Genomic DNA, 21660 nt, shown 5'->3' with positions numbered 1-21660 from the left:
GGTACAGTTGTAGAACTTTTTGCGGATTTGAGGGCACATGCCAAACATTTTCAACCTCCTGAGGGGTAAGAGTTGCTTTCGCTCCCTCTTCAAGACTGTGTGTGTGTATGTGTGGACCATTTTAAGTTCTTAGTGATTTGGACACAGAGGAACTTGAAACTCTCTACCCACTCCCCTACAGGCCCGTCGATGTGGAGGGGGCATGAGGGCAGTGTGGAGTGCTATTGAGATTGTGACCTACTTTTTGTGTGTATCTACCAGTGGAGGCTGCATGCTGAGGGGAGGACAGCTCATAGTAATGGCTGGAATGGAGTCAATGAAATGGTATCAACCAACTGGAAACCACATGATAGATACCATTCCATTGAGTCCATTTCATCCATTATTATGAGCCGTTCTCTAATCAACAGCCTCCACTGGTATGTACTGACATGTATGTGTAATAGTGATGCACGGGTTGACTCATAACCTGCAGTCCCCGTGGTTATATCAGCGGGGCAGACGGGTTTAGGGTAATTAAATATTGTGAGGCTGAAGGGTGGATGGGTGGCTGGCGGGTTGAATAAAGAGAAACAATACCTTAAAAAAATGCAGAAATGTATAATTCTTGTGGAATTTATATAGGCTACGTTGAGGTTTTTCTTTCATTATTTAGGCGATCTGGTATTGTGCATAAGCCTAAACGTTAGGGCTTAAGTGTATGCGCGCCTACACATCCAATCACCAAATAATGCTTTTGGGAACAGGCAGAAAACCAAATAATGCTTTTGGGAACAGGCAGAAAACCAAATAATGCTTTTGGGAACAGGCAGAAAACCAAATAATGCTTTTGGGATCGGGAAGAAAAAGTTCACTTCAATCCACGGAGGCAAAAAGGACATTGTCGAAGTTTAATTCAATAAGAGAAAAGCTGTGAAAAGAGAGAAAATAAAGAGGAGGAAGGGACAGAGAAGTAATATTTGGAAAAGATTTGGTGAAGTGGTAAAAGAGGATGATAGCAGTGCTGCTATGTTGACTTCTTTCTTTCTGCATCTTGAGAGAATGCAATGCGCAGATGCCATCTGTAGAGGTGATGTCTTCATCACATTATTTCAACTTCATAAAATATGCATCGGAGTCAAACTCAAATCTTATCAGAAACATGATGGATCATTTTCACAGCTTTCTTTTTCCTTACAACCTGTCAAACTGATTTCATTTGTACACATTTGCACAGAAAATCTTTCCTTTTTTTGCGTTATTGTAATTTCTCCTCATTCATTAAACGTCTTTGATCCACGAAAGATGACAGAGAACTTTACCGATGTCAACTAGATTGAAGCATTCATTCTATCGCTCAATTACATTATTCTGTTGAGCAACGGTTTATTTAGTTTTCTAGGGCTACATACAGTCTAATGGCTACATGTTTAGCCAAGTTGACTAACAAATTGACCACCAAAATATTGGTAATTATAAGCAGAAACCTATCTAAATCAGGAAAAAATAAATCCTGCACCCCTGTCAAAAAAATCGATCTGCAGTCTTAGACTGTACCTCATAGCAAATGTTCTATATTTGTGGGTTAGGGTTGGGTGCGGGCCTCAGATTTTCACCTTATCACATATAGTTGGGCGGTTGCAGTTGGCTTATTGGCTATTGCGGTGCGGGTGAAGAAACAGCTGACCTTCGCATCACTAATGTGTAACTGCTAGATGCACACACACATATACACACACATTCACACACTACATGTTCATGTTTTAAATGTATGTAAATTGTAAACTATTTTGTCTGTAATGTTTTTTTCATTATGTGTCAGACCCCAGTAAGACTAACTGGAGATCCTAATAAAATCGAACTCATTCATTCATTACAGTAGGGAACTACAGTCACCAGAAAACTGCCAGTCAAAATCATAGGCGAAATTCTCAAATGGGATCTGGGGACATGTTCAGATGCTTGAATTGTTGCAACTTACAGTATAATTCCTTTAGTCTGCACCTTTGTGGCCCCAAATAATCAAGAAGTTAAGGACTGTCAGCAAAAAACAGTCAGACAAAACAAACATCCATGCTCATCATAGCTACATGTTCAGTTCCCATCTTCCACAATCACCTGGCAGTTTCCCTGATGGCAGCACAACTCCACTGCCCCATAAAGTGTCCGTAAAGTGACCATTAGACTTGCCACCGTGCTGACTGAATACGTTTGTAGGGACAACAGTTTTGAAAACATTTATAATTGAATCGCTCTCACATGCCAATAGAGAACCAATGGTGTGCTAACTTTTTGTAGCATTTCTGAGAACGCTAATATCTTTTTAAGCTGTAGCGCAGTTCTAACACCAGTTCAAGAAATGTAGTTGCTTGGCAACAACACAACTGCTGCTTCACCAGGCTACCCAATTCATAAGAAGTACAGTTGAAGTCGGAAGTTTACATACACTTAGGTTGGAATCATTAAAACTTGTTTTTCAACCACTCCACAAATTTCTTGTTAACAAACTATAGTTTTGGCAAGTTGGTTAGGACATCTACTTTGTGTATGACACATTTTTCCAACAATTGCACACAGACAGATTATTTCACTTATAATTCACTGTATCACAATTCCAGTGGGTCAGAAGTTTACATACACTAAGTTGACTGTGCCTTAAAACAGCTTGGAAAATTCCAGAAAATGATGTCATGGCTTTAGAAGCTTCTGATAGGCTAATTGACATCATTTGAGTCAATTGGAGGTGTACCTGTGGATGTATTTCAAGGCCTACCTTCAAACTCAGTGCCTCTTTGCTTGACATCATGGGAAAATCAAAAGAAATCAGCTAGGACCTCAGAAAATTGTAGACCTCTACAAGTCTGGTTCATCCTTGGGAGTAATTTCCAAACGCCTGAAGGTGCTACTTTCATCTGTACAAACAATAATACACAAGTATAAACACCATGGGACCACGCAGCCGTCATACCGCTCAGGAAGGAGACGCGTTCTGTCTCCTAGAAATGAACATACTTTGGTGCGAAAAGTACAAATCAATCCCAGAACAACAGCAAAGTTCATTGTGAAGATGCTGGAGGAAACAGGTACAAAAGTATCTATATCCACAGTAAAACGAGTCCTATATCGACATAACCTGAAAGGCCACTCAGCAAGGAAGAAGCCACTGCTCCAAAACCGCCATGAAAAAGCCAGATTACGGTTTGCAACTGCACATGGGGACAAAGATTGTACTTTTTTGGAGAAATGTCCTCTGGTCTGATGAAACAAAAATAGAACTGTCTGGCCATAATGACCATCGTTATGTTTAGAGGAAAAATGGGGACGCTTGCAAGCCAAAGAACACCATCCCAACCGTGAAGCACGGAGGTGGCAGCATCATATGGGGGTGCTTTGCTGCAGGAGGGACTGGTGCACTTCACAAAATAGATGGCATCATGAGGTTGGAAAATTAGGTGGATGTATTGATGCAACATCAAGACATCAGTCAGGAAGTTTAAGCTTGGTCGCAAATGGGTCTTCCAAATGGGCAATGACCCCAAGCATACAGTGAGGGAAAAAAGTATTTGATCCCCTGATGATTTTGTACGTTTGCCGACTGACAAAGAAATTATCAGTCTATAATTTTAATGGTAGGTTTATTTGAACAGTGAGAGACAGAATAACAACAACAAAAAATCCAGAAAAACGCATGTCAAAAATGTTATAAATTGATTTGCATTTTAATGAGGGAAATAAGTATTTCCACGGTCCGGATCCACGGTCCGGATCCTCCGGCGACGATCCACGGTCCTGTTCCTCCGGCAACGGTCTACGGTCCGGTTCTTCCGGCGATTATCCACGGTCCGGAGCCCCACGGAAACGGAGGGATCCACGAGCGGAGCGGGATCTAAGTCCCGAACCGGAGCCGCCACCGAGGCTAGATGCCCACCCGGACCCTCCCCCATAGAGTCAGTTTTTGCGGCCGGACTCCGCACCTTTGGGGGGGTTACTGTCATGCCCTGACCTTAGAGAGCTTTTGTATTCTCTATTTTGGTTAGGTCAGGGTGTGACTAGGGTGGGTACTCTAGTTTTGTATTTCTATGTTGGCCTGGTATGGTTCCCAATCAGAGGCAGCTGTCTATCGTTATCTCTGATTGGGGATCATATTTAGGCAGCCTTTTCCCACCTGTTGTTTGTGGGATCTTGTTTTTGTGTAGTGCCTGTTAGCACTGCATTTGCTTCACGTTTCGTTTCTGTCTGTATTTGTTTTGGTGATTTTCATTTATTAAAATTATGTGGAACTCTACGCACGCTGCGCCTTGGTCCATTCAGTATAACGATTGTGACAGCATGCTGTCTTCCCTGCTCCTCTGTTTTACCTCTTTCCTTGTGTGTCTTCTACACCTCTCTCCCCACCTCCTCTTTCGCCCTTTTTTTAATAATGCACACCATATGTGCATTGAAGTACAGATTGAACTTGTATTTATAATATTACAATTATAATATTTATAATGCATGTATTATGTGTTTATAACACCTGGATAATGAACTTTCAATAAAGCATTTCACAGTGTACTGTTTTTTGTCTGTGTATATTAATTACAAATCAGCCTTTACTTAAATCATGTTTCTAGTCTATTGCATAGTTACAATGTGTAACCATTGATGTCCCAGGAGCAGGAGTGGTAAACACTGTTGAAGTGTATAATTGTAATACATACATGCAGACACAGCATCATTCAAAGAATGGAGTTTGATACACCTGGTATTGGATATGACTGAAAAAGAATGTCTCACAGAGACATACCTAAACTGCACCTTTATGTGCCAAGGAAGAGTACATGATCAATGAATATATTCATTGTACAGGCTACAATGTGGGGATCTCATACGTGGTAAGAACTACAGTACATGTATATAGCACTTGCATCCTTGGCACAATAAAGTTAATATATTCTACTTTATCCATATGCTTCATTAATGCCATTCAGACTTGAAGTCGATACAACAACTATGATAGCTGAGGTTCATAGATAGGTTCTGAACTAATATTCATACCAAAAGTTTTAGAGTCCATACACAGATAGGCTACATACTGTAGCTAGCTACACATCCATAGGCATACAGTTATTTTTATCCTCCACTACACAATAAACAAATAAATAGTAGCTATGTTACTTCAGCTGCATTGCATGGCAAATATAAGCAAGACAAGCTAACACAATTGTACATTCAATTTGCAGTAAATGCTTTAGCTAGCTAGATTCTTTACATCCACTGTTTCACAAGATGACAGCCTGGTTTGCTGGTTTTCTCAGGAGTCCCTAAAACATTAAACAGCATGAATTACAATTTTATACGCATGTCATAACACTAGCTGTCACGTTCTGACCATAGTTCTTTTGTGTTTTCCTTGTTTTAGTGTTGGTCAGGACGTGAGCTGGGTGGGCATTCTATGTTGTGTGTCTAGTTTGTCCATTTCTATGCATGGCCTGATATGGTTCTCAATCAGAGGCAGGTGTTAGTCATTGTCTCTGATTGGGAGCCATATTTAGGTAGCTTGTTTTGTGTTGGGGTTTGTGGGTGGTTGTCTTCTGTCTTTGTGTTCATTGCACCAGATAGGACTGTTTCGGTTTTGCCACATTTGTTATTTTGTATTGTGTAGTGTTCTCGTTTATCGTCTTTTATTAAATATGTTGAACACGAATTACGCTGCGTCTTGGTCCGATCCCTGCTACATCTCCTCTTCAGACGAAGAGGAGGAAGGCTGCCGTTCCACTAGCTAGTTAGCTGGCTAATGTTAGCTAGTAAGCTAACTTGCTAAATAGCGATTTTCGTAAATTAACTTTGACAAAAAAATATTCAGAATCGTTTGTCTCGACACTAACTAACATATTCCTCTCAATTGTAATTTTTTTGCTTGACTCGTTATGACGTTATAATTATTTACATTTGCTTCCACCGTGATGTTTTGTTAGCCCTCTTTGCTGAAGAAAGTCACCAGCGAAGGATGGCTCGCGCCAAATTCTTCATTGGAACCACTCGATAGGACCCAAATGCATAATGAGTGCTCTAACTCCCCCTTGCGGTGGTCTGGAGCAATGAAGCCGTGTCGCTGGATACCTCTAAGTCCCACGGTGTAAGCTCACAACTTTTAAAGGAGGAACAACTGTATATACTGTATACTGTATCCTTCACTATCTATTATTTACTATCTATTGCATCTTAGCCGCTCTGTCACTGCTCATCCATATATTTTATACTTATATATTCTTATCCCATTCCTTTACTACATTGTGTGTATTAGGTTTTGTTGTGGAATTTGTTAGATATTAGGTTTTGTTGTGGAATTGTTAGATATTACCTGTTTGATACTGCTGCACTGTCTGATCTAAAAGCATAAGCATTTTGCTACACTCACAATAACATCTGCTAAGCATGTGTACGTGACCAATAACATTTGATTTGATTTGAGACGACCTTGTCTACCCATTTTATGGGTCAGGGATTAATTAATAGTTGTGTATAAATCCTGGGGGAAATGAATACAATTATTGTTTTGACAAATTTGTGACACCTGGCTATATGCCTGTGAGGAGTCTGTAGTTCATTAAAGTCATTGAGAGAGTCTTGCTGTAATATCGACAGAAAAGCTCTTTTGAAGAGGCATATAATGTTGGGGTTATAGTACTGACAAAACAAAGAGAATGGATCGTATGCTCTATGTCACTGAAGCAGCCTCTTTTCTTCTTACTTCCTTAGGCAATCTAACTGACCATCTGGATATAGTCCAGGCCTTCCTAGCCGAGGCGAAGCAATGAAGCCGCCGAGTGGATTTTGCTGTGTCATTAATCACAGCTCACTTTTGCTGCAGTTTCTCTTTTATTATTCTGTCAATTACTTTTTTTATTTTCATTTTGACTACCCAAAGAGACAAACTGCCACTCTAGCCCATTTATAATGGCTTAGAGCTAGACTATTTTGTTTGGCACCTCTTTCTTCCCCATCCAACACACTCGCACGCACACATACCCACTCACTCCATTGCACCACAAAGAGTGTATCTTGTGAGATGTGTGATATATGTCAAACGAACATCAGACCAAGTGCATGCAGTGTGAAATGACTGATGCTTACTCATCTATCTGAAACTATTATACAGCTATTCTTGCCTGTGTTATGACAAAGACAGAGAACAAGGGCACGTCTTTAGAACGGTCTCTGCAATTTACTGTCTTGCTGGTAAGCAACTCCAGAGAAGATTTGGCTTTGTGTTGTAGGTTATTGTCCTGCTGAAATGTGATTCCTTCCCCAGTCCCTGGTGTAAAGCAGACTGATGCAGGTTTTCGTCTAGGATTTTGCCTGTGCTTAGCTCCATCCCGTTTATTTTCATCCTGAAAAACTCCCCAGTCTTTACCAATGTCAAGCATACCCATACCATGATGCAGCCACCACCATGCTTGAAAATAAGGAGGCAGGTACTCAGTGATGTGTTGTGTTGGATTTGCCGTATGCATTTAGGCCAAAAAGTGTATTCCTTTTATGTGTTTTGTTTTCTTCTTCAATGTTACTTTAGTGCCTTGTTGCATACATATGCATATTTTGGAATATTTTTATTCTTATTTTCACTCTGTCATTGGTGACATCCCTAAGCAGTTTCCTTCATGTCCTGCAGCTCAGTTCAGAAGGACAACTGCATCTTTGATGTGTCTGGGTGGTTTATGACATCATCCATAGCATAATGATTACCTTGACCATGCTTAGATATATTAAATGTCTGATTTGTTATTGTTAACCATCTACCAACCACTGCCCTTCTTCATGAAGCTTTCGAAAAGCACCCTGGTCTTTGTAGTTGAATTTGTGCTTAAAATTCAGTACTTGACTGAGGGACCTTACAGATGTTTTATGTATGGGGAACAGAGGAAGGGTTAGTCATTAAAAAATAATGTCAACCTCTATTATTTCACACAGAGTGAGTCCATATAACTTATGTGATTTGTTAAGCCACATTTTACTTCTGAACTAATTAAGGCTTGCCTAAACAAAGGGGGGGGAAACTAATGCGACTATATTTTAGTTATTTAATTTTAATTCATTTGTAAATATGTGTATCATTTTATTTTCACTTTGACATTATGGAGTATTCTGTATAGATAAAAAAAATATGTTTTACTTTGTAACTTTGTTACGCAACACCATGTGAAAAAGAGGGTGCAGACTTTCTATTGGCTCTGTACTTTACACCAAAGTGATTAAAAAACAAACTGTAACGTTGTCAATGCAATACAGGCTAATGTCAGGCCAATACCAACGGGGGTGCTAGAGTCTGGTGGTTGAGGCCTGTATCAGCCCTGGTGGACTGGCCTGTGTCATGACAAAGACAAACAGGGGAACAAGACAAGGGTGAGTATTTAAAACTGTCTCTGCCCCCTGCCAGGAGAATCGGCCAGCAGCCACTACACTTCTGAACAGCTGCCTAATGGGGCTACTGAACCTAGGAGCCGCAGTAAAAACAAAATAACAGCTTGAAGATAATTAAAGTGGTACAGTTGAGCAAATGATGAGCCAATTAGCAACAGTTAATTAAGTAGTGGGTGGGAGAATCAAAGGCACGGCTGTCTGTGTAGGGCTTTATGAATAGTTTGTGACAGATGTGTAAAAAGACATGGAAAACTGTATCACTCAGTGACTTGGTGACTATATTGCGTATTGATGCTACAGGATGTTGCAGTATAATCATGAGAACACAATGCACAATGCTGTCAGTAGAGGGTGTTCTTCTGCATAAAATATGTGATCAGTCTAGATGGCCACATGGCATGTAGTTGTTAACAGTTCTACCGTGTGAGCTATTCAACATTTTATTACCAGAGATTTCAAAGGGAAATATATTTCAAAATTTTTTGTGAAGGTAGAGCATCATTATTTCCAGAAAATATCAACGTGATTCCCATATTATTTATATTTGTTATGAGGGAATGTGCATCCCTTTCTTAGTTCTCATGTGGAAAATGTGTATGGAGCTGCAGAAGGGGAAGCAGGTGAGGATGAGGGGGGAAGCAGCCTCTTCATCACGGTAGATGGGTTCTCATAAGATATTTTATCTGATAGGGCAGCAGGCCCCAGGTTAACCAAGGTTTGTCTTAGCTAATATTATATTGGAGGTCATACTGGTGGAATATAAGAGTCATACCGCCGAGTTATCCTCTTTCCAAATGAGAGGAAAAGTCCAAGCTTATGTTATGGCCTCCCTTTTGGGACATTATTGGGTTATATTGCACCAAAGCAGTTCTTAAATGGATACTTTGGGATTTTGGCAATGAGGCCATTTATCTACTTCCCCAGAGTCAGATGAACTTGTGGATACCATTTTTATGTCGCTATGTCCAGCATGAAGGAAGTAAAAGGTAGTTTCACAAGAAAATATTAACTTGCATTAGCGCAATGACTGGAAGTCTATGGGTATCTGCGCTAAAGCTAGTTAGTATAGGCTCGCGAAACTACCTCTAACTTCCTTTATACTTCAATGTATAGTCAGCACAGGCATACATGACTGTGATGTTTTCTGTGTTCCGAGTATGAAGACAAAGCTATCTATCTCGAGTTAAGGACAGTGCTTTATATATTCTGTAAATAGTTTCCCCAAACGGCGATAATAAATTGATACAATTGATTAAAAAATTCTAATCAATTTATTTTTTATTCTGTGCATACAATCTATACAATACAGTGGTCTTTGACTATGGTTGCAAAATTCCAGGAACTTTCAATATTTTCCCTGGTTTCCCAGAAATCCTAGTTGGAAGATTCCATATTTCCTGCTTATTGTCTTCTTATTCCAAAAATCCTCCAACTGGGATTTCGGGAAAACTAGGGAATTTATTGAAAGTTCACGGAGTTTTACAACACTATCTTTGACATCTAATACAGCCAAGTTTCAGTGCAGCTTAGATGAACTTATAGAGAGACACATTTACTACCATACCTTTCCTTTGACAGTTCATAAGTTATAATAATATTTTAACAGAAAACAATAATACATGAGGATGATCAAGAAATCCTCAAAGAACATTGCTATTCCTCAAGAGAAAGGAATAGAACAGGAGTGTGTCATAAAGAGTGACATTAAAGGGATAGTTACATCTCAACAAGCATGTCTTGATTCAACGAAAAATGAGTTTACATTGTTTAAAGTGAATAGCCATATCTGAGTGACCATTTAGTGCAATTGGAGCAAGCATACATGAATGTAAATCAAAGCTGAATTTCATGTAGCTCATGCATTGAAGCTTCTCTGATCAAATACCTTGACAATAACAGGTTGTATAGGAAAAAAATGTATATAACTTGTTTTGGTTTACTTGTTATTGTGTATAGAATCTAATGTAATTGTGTTGAAATGTATATTAGAAACCACACCAAGCCACTACAACAGGTATGCAGATTTTATGACATATATTCAAAAACAATTGATCTAACCACTTGTTAGAGGTTGCCCGCTTCCTAAATTCACCTAATTTCTCATCAAATCCATTATCCTTTATAAAACACATCAAGAAACAAGGTCATGATGAGTTACCTGAAGAGAACATTATCACCAGACTTTAAGTTGCAAATTTAGATATTCATTGTTTTGAAATATTCACAAAATCTGTTTGACAGGTTTGTAGTCCTTTTGTGGTGTCATATTTTTTAAACTCAAATGTGGATGGGTAAGCAGCTAGACTAGGAATATCACTAGATTTGTGCAAAAGATTTTTCTCCTTTGAACAATACTACCTCAGAAATCTTGATACATTTCCGCTTCGTCTAATTCTTTTTGTTGTTCCTCTCCAGTGACATATCCAATGTATGGAATTTTTTGTGTCACAGAGGGACGGATTCTTGTGAGAATGGGTCTGTAATTGTGAGCTTGAGGCTATCAAGACTCAGTAGAGCCATCATACGAGCATAGAAGAAAAGGGATTTATCTTCTATGCTTTTGATTAATATGCTGTTTGTAACCTCAACTGCTTGCATCAAAGTTAGCGTAAGTGAATAAAATATGATTTTATTATTTCAGAACAGAATCTTCGGCTATAGAGAACAAGTGCTTGAACATTTGGGCTTTAGGTTAAACAGGTGGTTCAAACATACTGCAGCTGATGCTAAATAAGCAAGAATGTATGCATAAAGAAAGTTGCCGAAAGTTGCTTTCCTTGCTCTATCTGTCTCAGTAGTAGACACACGAGTACATTCAGTATATTCATGCATGATGCGTCACCTGCATTCTCCACTGGGAAATCCCACAAAGAACAAACAATGCTCAGCTGTCCTAAAAATCTAACAAAATCAGAATAAAAATCTAACCCCACTCTCCCTCCCTGTGACCACAAAGTCAGGTTATGTGATCCGTCGCAACATTTTCCCCTTCAGGCTAAAAGGGAATGAGGAAGGTTGGCTCTGACTCTGACAAAGCCATTCCCTTAATGGCAACAGCAATATTTTGGAGTTTGGATCCACAGCTCAACAGAGGATTTCCTCCATGGTTTCAGGCGGCCATTTTGTGGGAACAATGGTCCTCTCCCTCACGCCTGAGGTTGGCATCTAATCAGAGCTACTGTCAGAGCCATCCCTGCGCATCATGGGAGTGTGCCACTGTGCCTCTCCTCCCTCCTCTCTCTCCTTCTCTTCCTCTCGTTATCTCTCTCCAGCACTCTCTATTTCTCTCTCTCTCTCTCAGATGTTTTCCAGGACATCACAGGGCACGTAGCCTCTCTTCTTTCCACTGGCCACTCGGATGAAGCCACTGTGTTCATCCTCACCGCTTACACAAATCTGATGAAACAGTGAAGAATGATCTCGTGATTTAGTTGCTTTTTGTACAAACAAAACACAATTTAACACATTCAATTCACAATGCACAGTGGCCCTAAAGGGCGAAGTAGCTTTAGGGTCACTGTAAGAAATATATAATTCTCCCACCAAACAACAATGACACCTGTCTGTATTTGCCTGATAGTCTTTGATAGAGCTGCAGAGGGGTCGTTTGAATAGTCTTTGATACAGCTGCAGAGGGGTCGTTTGAATAGTCTTTGATACAGCTGCAGGGGGGTAGTTTGAATAGTATTTTATACAGCTGCAGAGGGGTAGTGTGAATAGTATTTTATACAGCTGCAGAGGGGTAGTGTGAATAGTCTTTGATACAGCTGCAGAGGGTAGTTTGAATAGTCTTTGATACAGCTGCAGAGGGTAGTTTGAATAGTCTTTGATACAGCTGCAGAGGGGTAGTGTGAATGGCTGTGTGACTGGAAACAGCGGATGTTGCTACTCATTGGGGATGGAGGCAGGGCTATGAGGTCACTGAGTCATCTTCAAAGTGTTAGGAATGGATGCATCTCCATTGGGGGTTACTAGCATGAACTCTCCTCTGAATCCTAAAATGGCCATGCAAAGCATTGTGGGAAAAGGATTTGAGACGGCAAAGCCATTTGCCATGCCAAAATGGTAATGCCATGGAAACTGCTGAGAGGGGGGGACTACCAATTGGCCAGCTCAGGTCCATCCTTTGAAGTGAATGTTCCGGGAGAGAGTCTTTGGATTGAGTGCCCAGGACTCCCATTGCCTATGGGAATTGGTGAGCATATGAACTGTGTCTGATGTCCACTTGTATCTGGGGCTTAAACATGAACTGCAGCAAGTAAAGTTGTACATGGAAACATTTAAGGGACTAACTATACAATTCTTTAACAACAGATAATAACAATCATGTTTTCTTGTATATTAGTTCAATTGGGGATAATTGGGTACTTTTTTGTCACAAAATAGTTTGACATAATTATCGTATGATTTAAAATAATGCTGTTATGGAATTTTCTGATTTTATTGGAGACATACAGATAAAGGATGACAGGAAAGATAGAGAGATAGAATAATAGAGAGATGGAAAGATAGAGAGATAGAGATATAAAGAGATAGCAAGATGGAAAGATAAGAGGGCTAGAGATAGCAAGATAGAAAGACGGAAAGATAGAGATAGCAAGATAGAGAGACAGAAAGATAGAGAGAGATTGTCTCAAAAGGCAGCAGGCCAGATTCAAACCTATGCCGATACCGTAAACCTATGCCGATACCGGAGGCCGGGCATTACCACTCAACCAGACAGGCCACAGTTATCATTGTATTGCGGGTAACAGTGAGATCACATACCTGGCCCTCCTTCAGAGTGATCTGGCCTTGCTCCTTACAGCCGATGAACGTCCGGTGACACCTGAACACTCTGTCTCCGGTCTTCACCTGGTGAGCAAAGGCTGCTGGAAAGAAACCGATCCTGTCCTCGATCATGCCCTAGATCCATCATCCAGAGGAAACATTATACACCATCACAGCTACTGGTCATACTAACATGGCAGCAGACTGGTGCAGACCCAGCGCCAGAAAGAATCCGTTGGACCGGCCTTTGATTTCCATAGGGGGTCATGTTTTTCCACAGGACCTCCTATGTGTGCACCCGCTTGAGCGCTCACAATGGGTTAATGGGTCTAATCGTAAAGCACATAGGCAGCTGGTGAGTTTCAAGTTTGGGGAAACTTACAATTTATCCTAACACTTCTACCGATCTGCTTGCTAGTCATGATCATTTTTATTCGCGTAATTCCGTGGAACAGTTTAATTTCAATAATAACGTTTTTGGTTTTTTTTCAAAATTATTGTCATGTGGTTAATCATAAAAATCTGAAGTAAAATGATAAACATCTAAAAGTTCAATTCAACTAAATTCATATGGACACATTGATACACTGTGATCCATTGGCGGCTAAAGAAATGACAGCATAGAACTCAGAGACAGCCTATAGGCCAATGCAGCAGTAGGCCTATAACTTCCATCGTCAACTAAGTAAAATACATAGGCATAAAGCCGACAAATACAAACAGTAGAAAATATCCTGATGAAAATTCTGGTTCTTTCAATCACATTCATCTCTCTGCCTCCCTTTCTATCTGTCTTGACATGAGCTATTGCTAGTGAAGTGCAACATTGTATCAAATCATCACTTGGTCCAGCCTGAAGCTGTAGCTGTAGCTAGTGAACTTGCAACATTGTATCAACTAGTCTATTCTGGGCCCATGTGAGTTTCCTGCGGCAGTGAGCTCAGGACAGAAATATATTTTTTTTATGATGTTTCCACTGGATATATGGGATTATGATATTTTGCTCTTTCACACCGAGGCTTGGTGATTATCGAGGCCGGGAGTGTTGGATAGATTTTTCACATACTGAGGAACTATCATTCGCAATGGATGTAAAAAAAAAAACAGACTTCGTTGACTTGTGTGAGGTGAAGAAAACATTGACTGAGAGGCTCAGCTTATTAGTGGTGTACGTGGTGAGTTAAAACAATCAGAAATCAGATGGGCTCTTTCCTACAAATGCATTCTGGAGAGAGATGCACCATATTCTCCACACAAACCTCCCCTTCTTCTTGATACAACATTTTAAATTATAGTCAAAACACATGCCATGCTATTTTGGTCCAGACAGCATCCGATACATGGTCTACACATACTAAGACAAAGGGGCGCTGTTTCATTCGCTTGGATGCTTTAACTGAGATTGATGAGTCTTTCTGTTGGCGCGTGTCTCGGTCAAATAAATGATCAATAAGGAGGTAGGGTAGGGTAGGGAGGTAGAGTGGGGTGGGCCAGGCCCCCTAAGGCCCCCCCATAACGCCGGCCCTGGACTGGTGTAGTGTAGTGGTATAAATGTCAGTACTAGCTGTCTTCCACTTAAATACATACCTTCCACCAGTCATCATTGGAGTCGTCAGCCAGTACGATTCTGTCTCCGGGTCTAAATTAGAAAAAAATTGCGTATTAAAAAAATCAACGTCTCTGATGCTGTAAATTAGATTTAATCTGACAATAAGAAAGACAAATCTGAAATAATGTTTCAATTATGACTCGTTGCTTCCTAGAGTCATAATGTCTCTTTAAAAAAGATCCTGTCTATTGAATCAGGTCTGTGAGAGGGAAAACACTGTGGTTTTAGTTTGAACATGTTAAAAATGGTCGTCTATTAATGGATGTTTTGGTTTATTAAATATATTGCCAATCGGAATATGTTTGGAATCATGCTTTCATGGTATCATCACCATCATCGTGGGGGCGACAGGTAGCCTAGTGGCTAGAACGTTGGAGTAGGAACCGGAAGGTTGCACAATCGAATCCCCGAGCTGACAAGGTAAAAATCTGTCGTTCTTCCCCTGAACAAGGCAGTTAACCCACTGTTCCATGGCCGTCATTGAAAATAAGAATTTGTTCTTAACTGACTTGCCTAGTAAAATAATAAAATAATAAAATCATCATGTTGCAGTAGGCTAATAACAAATTATACAGAAGAAAGTTATCACAAGACAGGTGTCACAACATGTAATGTAAAAAGAGAGTGACATTTCTCCACCTTTTGATGAGGGTGCCTTCAAAGTCTACAGTACAATGTGATTTATTGTGTCTGTCTGAAGTGTTGATTAGGGTCTGTAATGGGATCCTGAGACCTTGATCCTGTCTAGCTTGTCTTTCATAGGAGAAGATTTAAAACAACACTTTGAAGCAGCACCCAACTGTACAGCAGCTATTTGTGGGTTGGGAGTCATGCTGTGATGTGGGTGTGAATGAATTTCAAATGAAGTGGGGGATGATTGAAGTCTTTCTGGGGAGCAAGGAGGAAGATGTCAGATGATTGGAGCGTCTGAGAGGAGACAGTGTAGACATTATACATGCCAGGTCCAAGGACTGGATTACTAAGGGAACGATGGAGTAAAATGGATACTTAGGGTCAAGGGCTGTTGAGAGAGAAACTCTTATTTCTTAAGGGCCCATTGCAAAATGACAAAGAAAACGGTGCCCTATATGTTAATATTTACGTAGTCCAGACAATTCTCACTGGGCACAGATGTCAATTCAACGTCTATTCCACGTTGGTTCAACGTAATTTAATTGAAATGACATGGAAACAACCCAGTGGGTTGCCAGGTTTCCACAGGTTCCCGAAAATATCAGAGATGTTGATATTTGTCTCATTAAGCAATGAGTGGGTGTGGTATATGGCCAATATACTAAAAACCTCCGAGGTGCCTTATTTCTATTATAAACTGGTTACCAACGTAATTAGAGCAATTCAAAATAAATGTTTTGTCATACCCGTGGTATACGGTCTGATATATCACGGCTGTCAGCAAATCAGCATTCAGGGCACGAACCACAGTTTATGATAAGCAATAAACCATCAGGTATTGTCTTTCTATCTCATCATATTGTAATTGTGTCAAATCACAACCATATTTATGTAACAACATCTTTATAAGCTAATGAATCGGGTCAAATCATAACCATATTCATGTGTCTATCTTTATAATAAAATTAATTAATGTGGGTTTATGCCTGGCTCATGATTAAGAGATAGTCTTATGGTCGTTAAACTGAGCAAAGTACAAGCAGAAGACCACACACAAATCACAGACAATTTAATTGTCATGCATAACAAAACAGACAATGTTTATTCATGTTGTATTAGAGAATAGCACTGGCAAAGACCAGATATCTATTGAGCAGTGATTACAGTGTACATTCAGTGACGTCTGCCTGCTTATCGAGGTAAACACAGTGTGTTCAACATTCAAGAGAAACCTAAGGTAATTGTTAACGTCGTGGTTTTAACAAAGAAAATGCAGGAAATGTCCAGGCAAGGCCAAGGCCCATCAGAAATCAATCAAACACCCCGTTCTGACAGTGAGCTAGTAGGAGCTTCTGGCCCTTGTAGATAAGAGAGTTTAAACTAAGCAGTCCCATAAATCAGTCACACCATTTATGACACTGTTTTTGTAAGTATTACAAAAGTGAGACAACGGTAATGTGTGACTGACTGGCCATTGGTGCCTGCTACCAGGTTAACGGACAGCTTCGGTGTGTGTAGATTTGTGCGTGTAAATATGTGTGTAGATTTGTGTGTGTAGATATGTGTGTAGATTTGTGTGTGTAGATATGTGTGTGTAGATTTGTGTGTGTAGATGTGTGGGTCGACTGAAGCTTATTTCCATTACAATTTGCCACCACAATTGGGGGCCAGTCACAAAAAGAATATCAACTTGGAGAGAGAAAGGGAATGTGTGTGTGTGTGTGTGTGTGTGTGTGTGTGTGTGTGTGTGTGTGTGTGTGTGTGTGTGTGTGTGTGTGTGTGTGTGTGTGTGTGTGTGTGTGTGTGTGTGTGTGTGTGTGTGTGTGTGTATACCACTGACCTCATCTCCAGGTCTTCACTCTCCTGGGGAGTGAATGTAAACAAAGCAACGTAGGTGTTGAGCTGAAGTGTGTCCTTCGGCAGCCATTTCCTCTCCTGCAAGGCAAAACACACACACGCACATGCATACAGACACACACACAGACACACACACACACAGCAGCTGTCAGCACGATCCACAAAACAGAGTATAGACGTGCAAAAAACTACTACAGGTTTGTTGTTATTCCCTAATCAAATCGCAGAGGAAATGCATTACTTCTTTCATTCCTTTTGATTATTCCTAGAATAGAATGAGCTCTTGTTCTGATGGAAAAAGAAAAGAATTGCCAAAGTCGTTCTGCCACCTGCTACTGTAAAGTTTCCACAACATTATATACATGTGTGGGAGGAAGCATCCTCTTGTTGAGTTGATCTGTTTTCATAAGCTCCCAGGAAATTAAAAGACAATAATAGCAGGGGCGGAGAGGATGTTGTTAAAGAAGTGCTAACACAATTATCGCAGACACATTCAGTAACTGTATTTGTACACACTCGCACCTTTAGGCACTTTCTACTTTTGTCACAATTAGTCGTAATGTCACAATGACCCAGAATGCCAGGCGGTGTCTGAGAAAGGCCCATAAAATTGCCAAAGACTCCAGCCACCCGAGACATGGACTGTTCTCCATGCTCCAGTCTGGCAGACGGTACCGGTGCATCAAGGCTCAGACCAACAGACTACTAAACAGCTTCTATCCCCTGGCCATAAGACTGTTAAATGGATAATAACTACTGCTCACCCTCACACCTACGCGGCTGCTATAATGATTATTGGTTTGATGTATTACTACCACTACGCTGCTGTTCACTGATTATTGATTGCCATTACCATTAGTACCTATCTATTTTAGCCTGTTACTTGTCACTGTTACTCCTGTTTACATGTTTACTGAGCGTACAAAACATTAGGAACACCTGCTCTTTCCATGGCATAGACTGACCAGGTGAATCCAGGTGAAAGCTATGATTCTTTATTGATGTCACCATAAATCCACTTCAATCAGTGTAGATGAAGGAGAGGAGACAGGTTAAAGAGGATTGTTAAGCTTTGAGACAATTGAGACATGGATTGTGTGTGTGTGCTGCTGGCCCTGGGTGAACCGTTCTGCTGGCCCTGGGTGAAATGTTCTGCTGGCCCTGGGTGAAATGTTCTGCTGGCCCTGGGTGAAATGTTCTGCTGGCCCTGGGTGAAATGTTCTGCTGGCCCTGGGTGAACCGTTCTGCTGGCCCTGGGTGAAATGTTCTGCTGGCCCTGGGTGAAATGTTCTGCTGGCCCTGGGTGAAATGTTCTGCTGGCCCTGGGTGAAATGTTCTGCTGGCCCTGGGTGAAATGTTCTGCTGGCCCTGGGTGAAAATGTTCTGCTGGCCCTGGGTGAAAATGTTCTGCTGGCTCTGGGTGAAACTGTTCTGCTGGCTCTGGGTGAAAATGTTCTGCTGGCTCTGGGTGAAAATGTTCTGCTGGCTCTGGGTGAAAATGTTCTGCTGGCTCTGGGTGAAAATGTTCTGCTGGCTCTGGGTGAAAATGTTCTGCTGGCTCTGGGTGAAAATGTTCTGCTGGCTCTGGGTGAAAATGTTCTGCTGGCTCTGGGTGAAAATGTTCTGCTGGCCCTGGGTGAACTGTTCTGCTGGCCCTGGGTGAACTGTTCTGCTGGCCCTGGGTGAAATGTTCTGCTGGCCCTGGGTGAACTGTTCTGCTGGCCCTGGGTGAAAATGTTCTGCTGGCTCTGGGTGAAAATGTTCTGCTGGCTCTGGGTGAAAATGTTCTGCTGGCTCTGGGTGAAAATGTTCTGCTGGCTCTGGGTGAACTGTTCTGCTGGCTCTGGGTGAAATGTTCTGCTGGCTCTGGGTGAAATGTTCTGCTGGCCCTGGGTGAAAATGTTCTGCTGGCCCTGGGTGAAAATGTTCTGCTGGCTCTGGGTGAAAATGTTCTGCTGGCTCTGGGTGAAAATGTTCTGCTGGCTCTGGGTGAAAATGTTCTGCTGGCTCTGGGTGAAAATGTTCTGCTGGCTCTGGGTGAAATGTTCTGCTGGCTCTGGGTGAAAATGTTCTGCTGGCTCTGGGTGAAATGTTCTGCTGGCTCTGGGTGAAATGTTCTGCTGGCTCTGGGTGAAATGTTCTGCTGGCTCTGGGTGAAAATGTTCTGCTGGCTCTGGGTGAAATGTTCTGCTGGCTCTGGGTGAAAATGTTCTGCTGGCTCTGGGTGAAAATGTTCTGCTGGCTCTGGGTGAAAATGTTCTGCTGGCTCTGGGTGAAATGTTCTGCTGGCTCTGGGTGAAAATGTTCTGCTGGCTCTGGGTGAAAATGTTCTGCTGGCTCTGGGTGAAATGTTCTGCTGGCTCTGGGTGAAATGTTCTGCTGGCTCTGGGTGAAATGTTCTGCTGGCCCTGGGTGAAAATGCGGTAAGGCACAACAGAAACGTTAGGGGATCATTATGGCAGACTAACAGCTCTCTGGGGACATTTCCTCCACCCTGGGTGGTTATATTTGTCTGTATGGTGGCCATTACATTGGAAAATGTTAAAACAATGATAACTGCAGTAGGACCAATGAGACAGAGGGAAGAGTTAAACGAGCAGCAAAAAAAACTTTAACTTCACAAATCAGTGTAAGAAAACAATGTACAAGCCATTTGATTACTTCTCAATCATTCAAGAAATAGGGACCTAACATGTCCAGGGAACAGGTCTTGTTGGTTCAAGACAGGTGTTGTTTAAGACAAGGGGATGTAAGATGTGCAGGGAACAGTTGTTGGTTGGTTTGGAATATAGGACAAGAAATGGGCTGTACATTTGAATAGGCCAGCTAGTAATTTGTGTCTCTCATTTCAGATAGGACAAGAGGCAACATGGGACAATCTGCTCCTGCAGCGTGTGGTTCATTCCTCTGCTCGTTATCCTGTAGAGCCTGTGTCTGTGTGTCCTTGTGTTTGGGTGCCAGGCTGCTTTTATAGACCTGCCTTCAGACGAACAAACGACATCCTCCCAGCTGTGCTAAGCTTGCCAGATAAGAGTGGTGGAAAACACCACTTTACATGTTTCAGCGAGCTGGCCAGGAGAGATCGCATAGGGTGTGTGTGTGTGTGTGCGTGGGCGCGTGTGCACGTGTGTGTGTGTGTGTGCGTATGTGTGTGTGCACATTCACATGCATGTTTGCTTGTATATATTTGTGTTTCTCTGTACTTTGTGTGTTTTTGGTCATTTCCAAAGTTGACATTAAGGATAAACATGTAAAATGAATGATAGAGGCTGGCTAGAAATATTACAATTATGAAACGTTCTGGGAACATGAATACGGCATTTCTTATACAAGTATTTTTTTCATTCTACCACCGTAGAAGCCAGAGAGAGGGCAAAATAAATCTGTCTGAGATTTGCTAAGCAATATTACACTACAGGGAACAGTATGGAGTTTGCACTAGTTTTGTAACGTGTCAGGCTGCGCGCAGAAAATAAATATTGCACAGACCGGAGCTGGAGATATAAACATCAGGGTCAGAGCCTATTCATATCTGTGTGTGTCAGTGGCCGAGGCAAGGGTATAATTTGTCTGTAAGGGAGATATGTTTTTCTCCTAACTCCTGGGAAAGTAAGTAGTGATGGGAGTCTGGCCAATAGTAAGTAGCATGCTGATGGACACCCACACAGCAAGAACTGGCTCAGGATCAGGTCTCAGGCTGAAGGCACAGAGTAGAGTACAGCCCACCAGCACGCACAGCACAGACACAGTTCTCAGAGGCTTTCAATAGAATACTGTACAATATCTCATTTAAAAAAGATCTGTAACTCCCTTAGCATTCCACTGATATGCTTGGGCGGGAATTAAATGAGTAACACTAATGTAATTCACAGTAGGAAAAAGTCTGTGTGGAAGTTGAACTTTTCTCTCCGCTGCCCTCCTCGGAGTTACAGGGAGTCTGGTTACTATACTGTAAGTGTTTGTGTTCCTTACCGGCGAATCATCAGGTTTCCTCTCAGCTACGTGGCAATAGGGAATGGGCTCCGTCCCATTCTCAAGTGATGTGAACACTGGAAAATGTCAAAACATTCAGTAAATCACCCCAAATCAATGACAAATACTTCAATTATCAAAGACAACACTAAAGCTATCAACACTTTGACAATCATAGAAAAGACAGCGAAGCTTGGATGAATCTCGATAGCAGTGGGATTTCATCTACTGAACATCCTGGAAAAAAACAAAGTATTTATTTTTACACCGAACGTCCTGGAATAAACATAAGCATTTATTTTTACAGTACAAGCTGTGATAGCTTTTCTATTTCATAAACAAATACATAATTTCAGAATCCCATACTGGAATCTGTCCCATATTTTTCCTCTTCTTAGTGAGCACTGTCCAGATATTCAAGTAGGATTGGGGAGTGA

General features: G+C 41.3%; 1 protein-coding gene across 1 annotated transcript in view; it reads right to left on the bottom strand.

The window, feature by feature from the left end:
• Window positions 1-9694: 9694 nt before the first annotated feature.
• stac (SH3 and cysteine rich domain) overlaps window positions 9695-21660 on the bottom strand; it is a 50463-nt gene continuing 38497 nt past the window's right edge. Inside the window, exons 7-11 of the mRNA XM_039008806.1 lie at window positions 21224-21300; window positions 17235-17329; window positions 14740-14791; window positions 13150-13287; window positions 9695-11778 (exon numbers count right to left, since the gene is read on the bottom strand). Coding sequence (XP_038864734.1) covers window positions 11680-11778; window positions 13150-13287; window positions 14740-14791; window positions 17235-17329; window positions 21224-21300 — 461 coding nt within the window. The 3' untranslated portion in view covers window positions 9695-11679. The remainder of the gene's footprint in view (window positions 11779-13149; window positions 13288-14739; window positions 14792-17234; window positions 17330-21223; window positions 21301-21660) is intronic.

This window comes from Salvelinus namaycush, chromosome 15 (assembly GCF_016432855.1).
Source record: "Salvelinus namaycush isolate Seneca chromosome 15, SaNama_1.0, whole genome shotgun sequence".
Lineage (NCBI taxonomy): Eukaryota > Metazoa > Chordata > Actinopteri > Salmoniformes > Salmonidae > Salvelinus > Salvelinus namaycush.
This window is presented reverse-complemented; position numbering and strand designations above follow the sequence as displayed.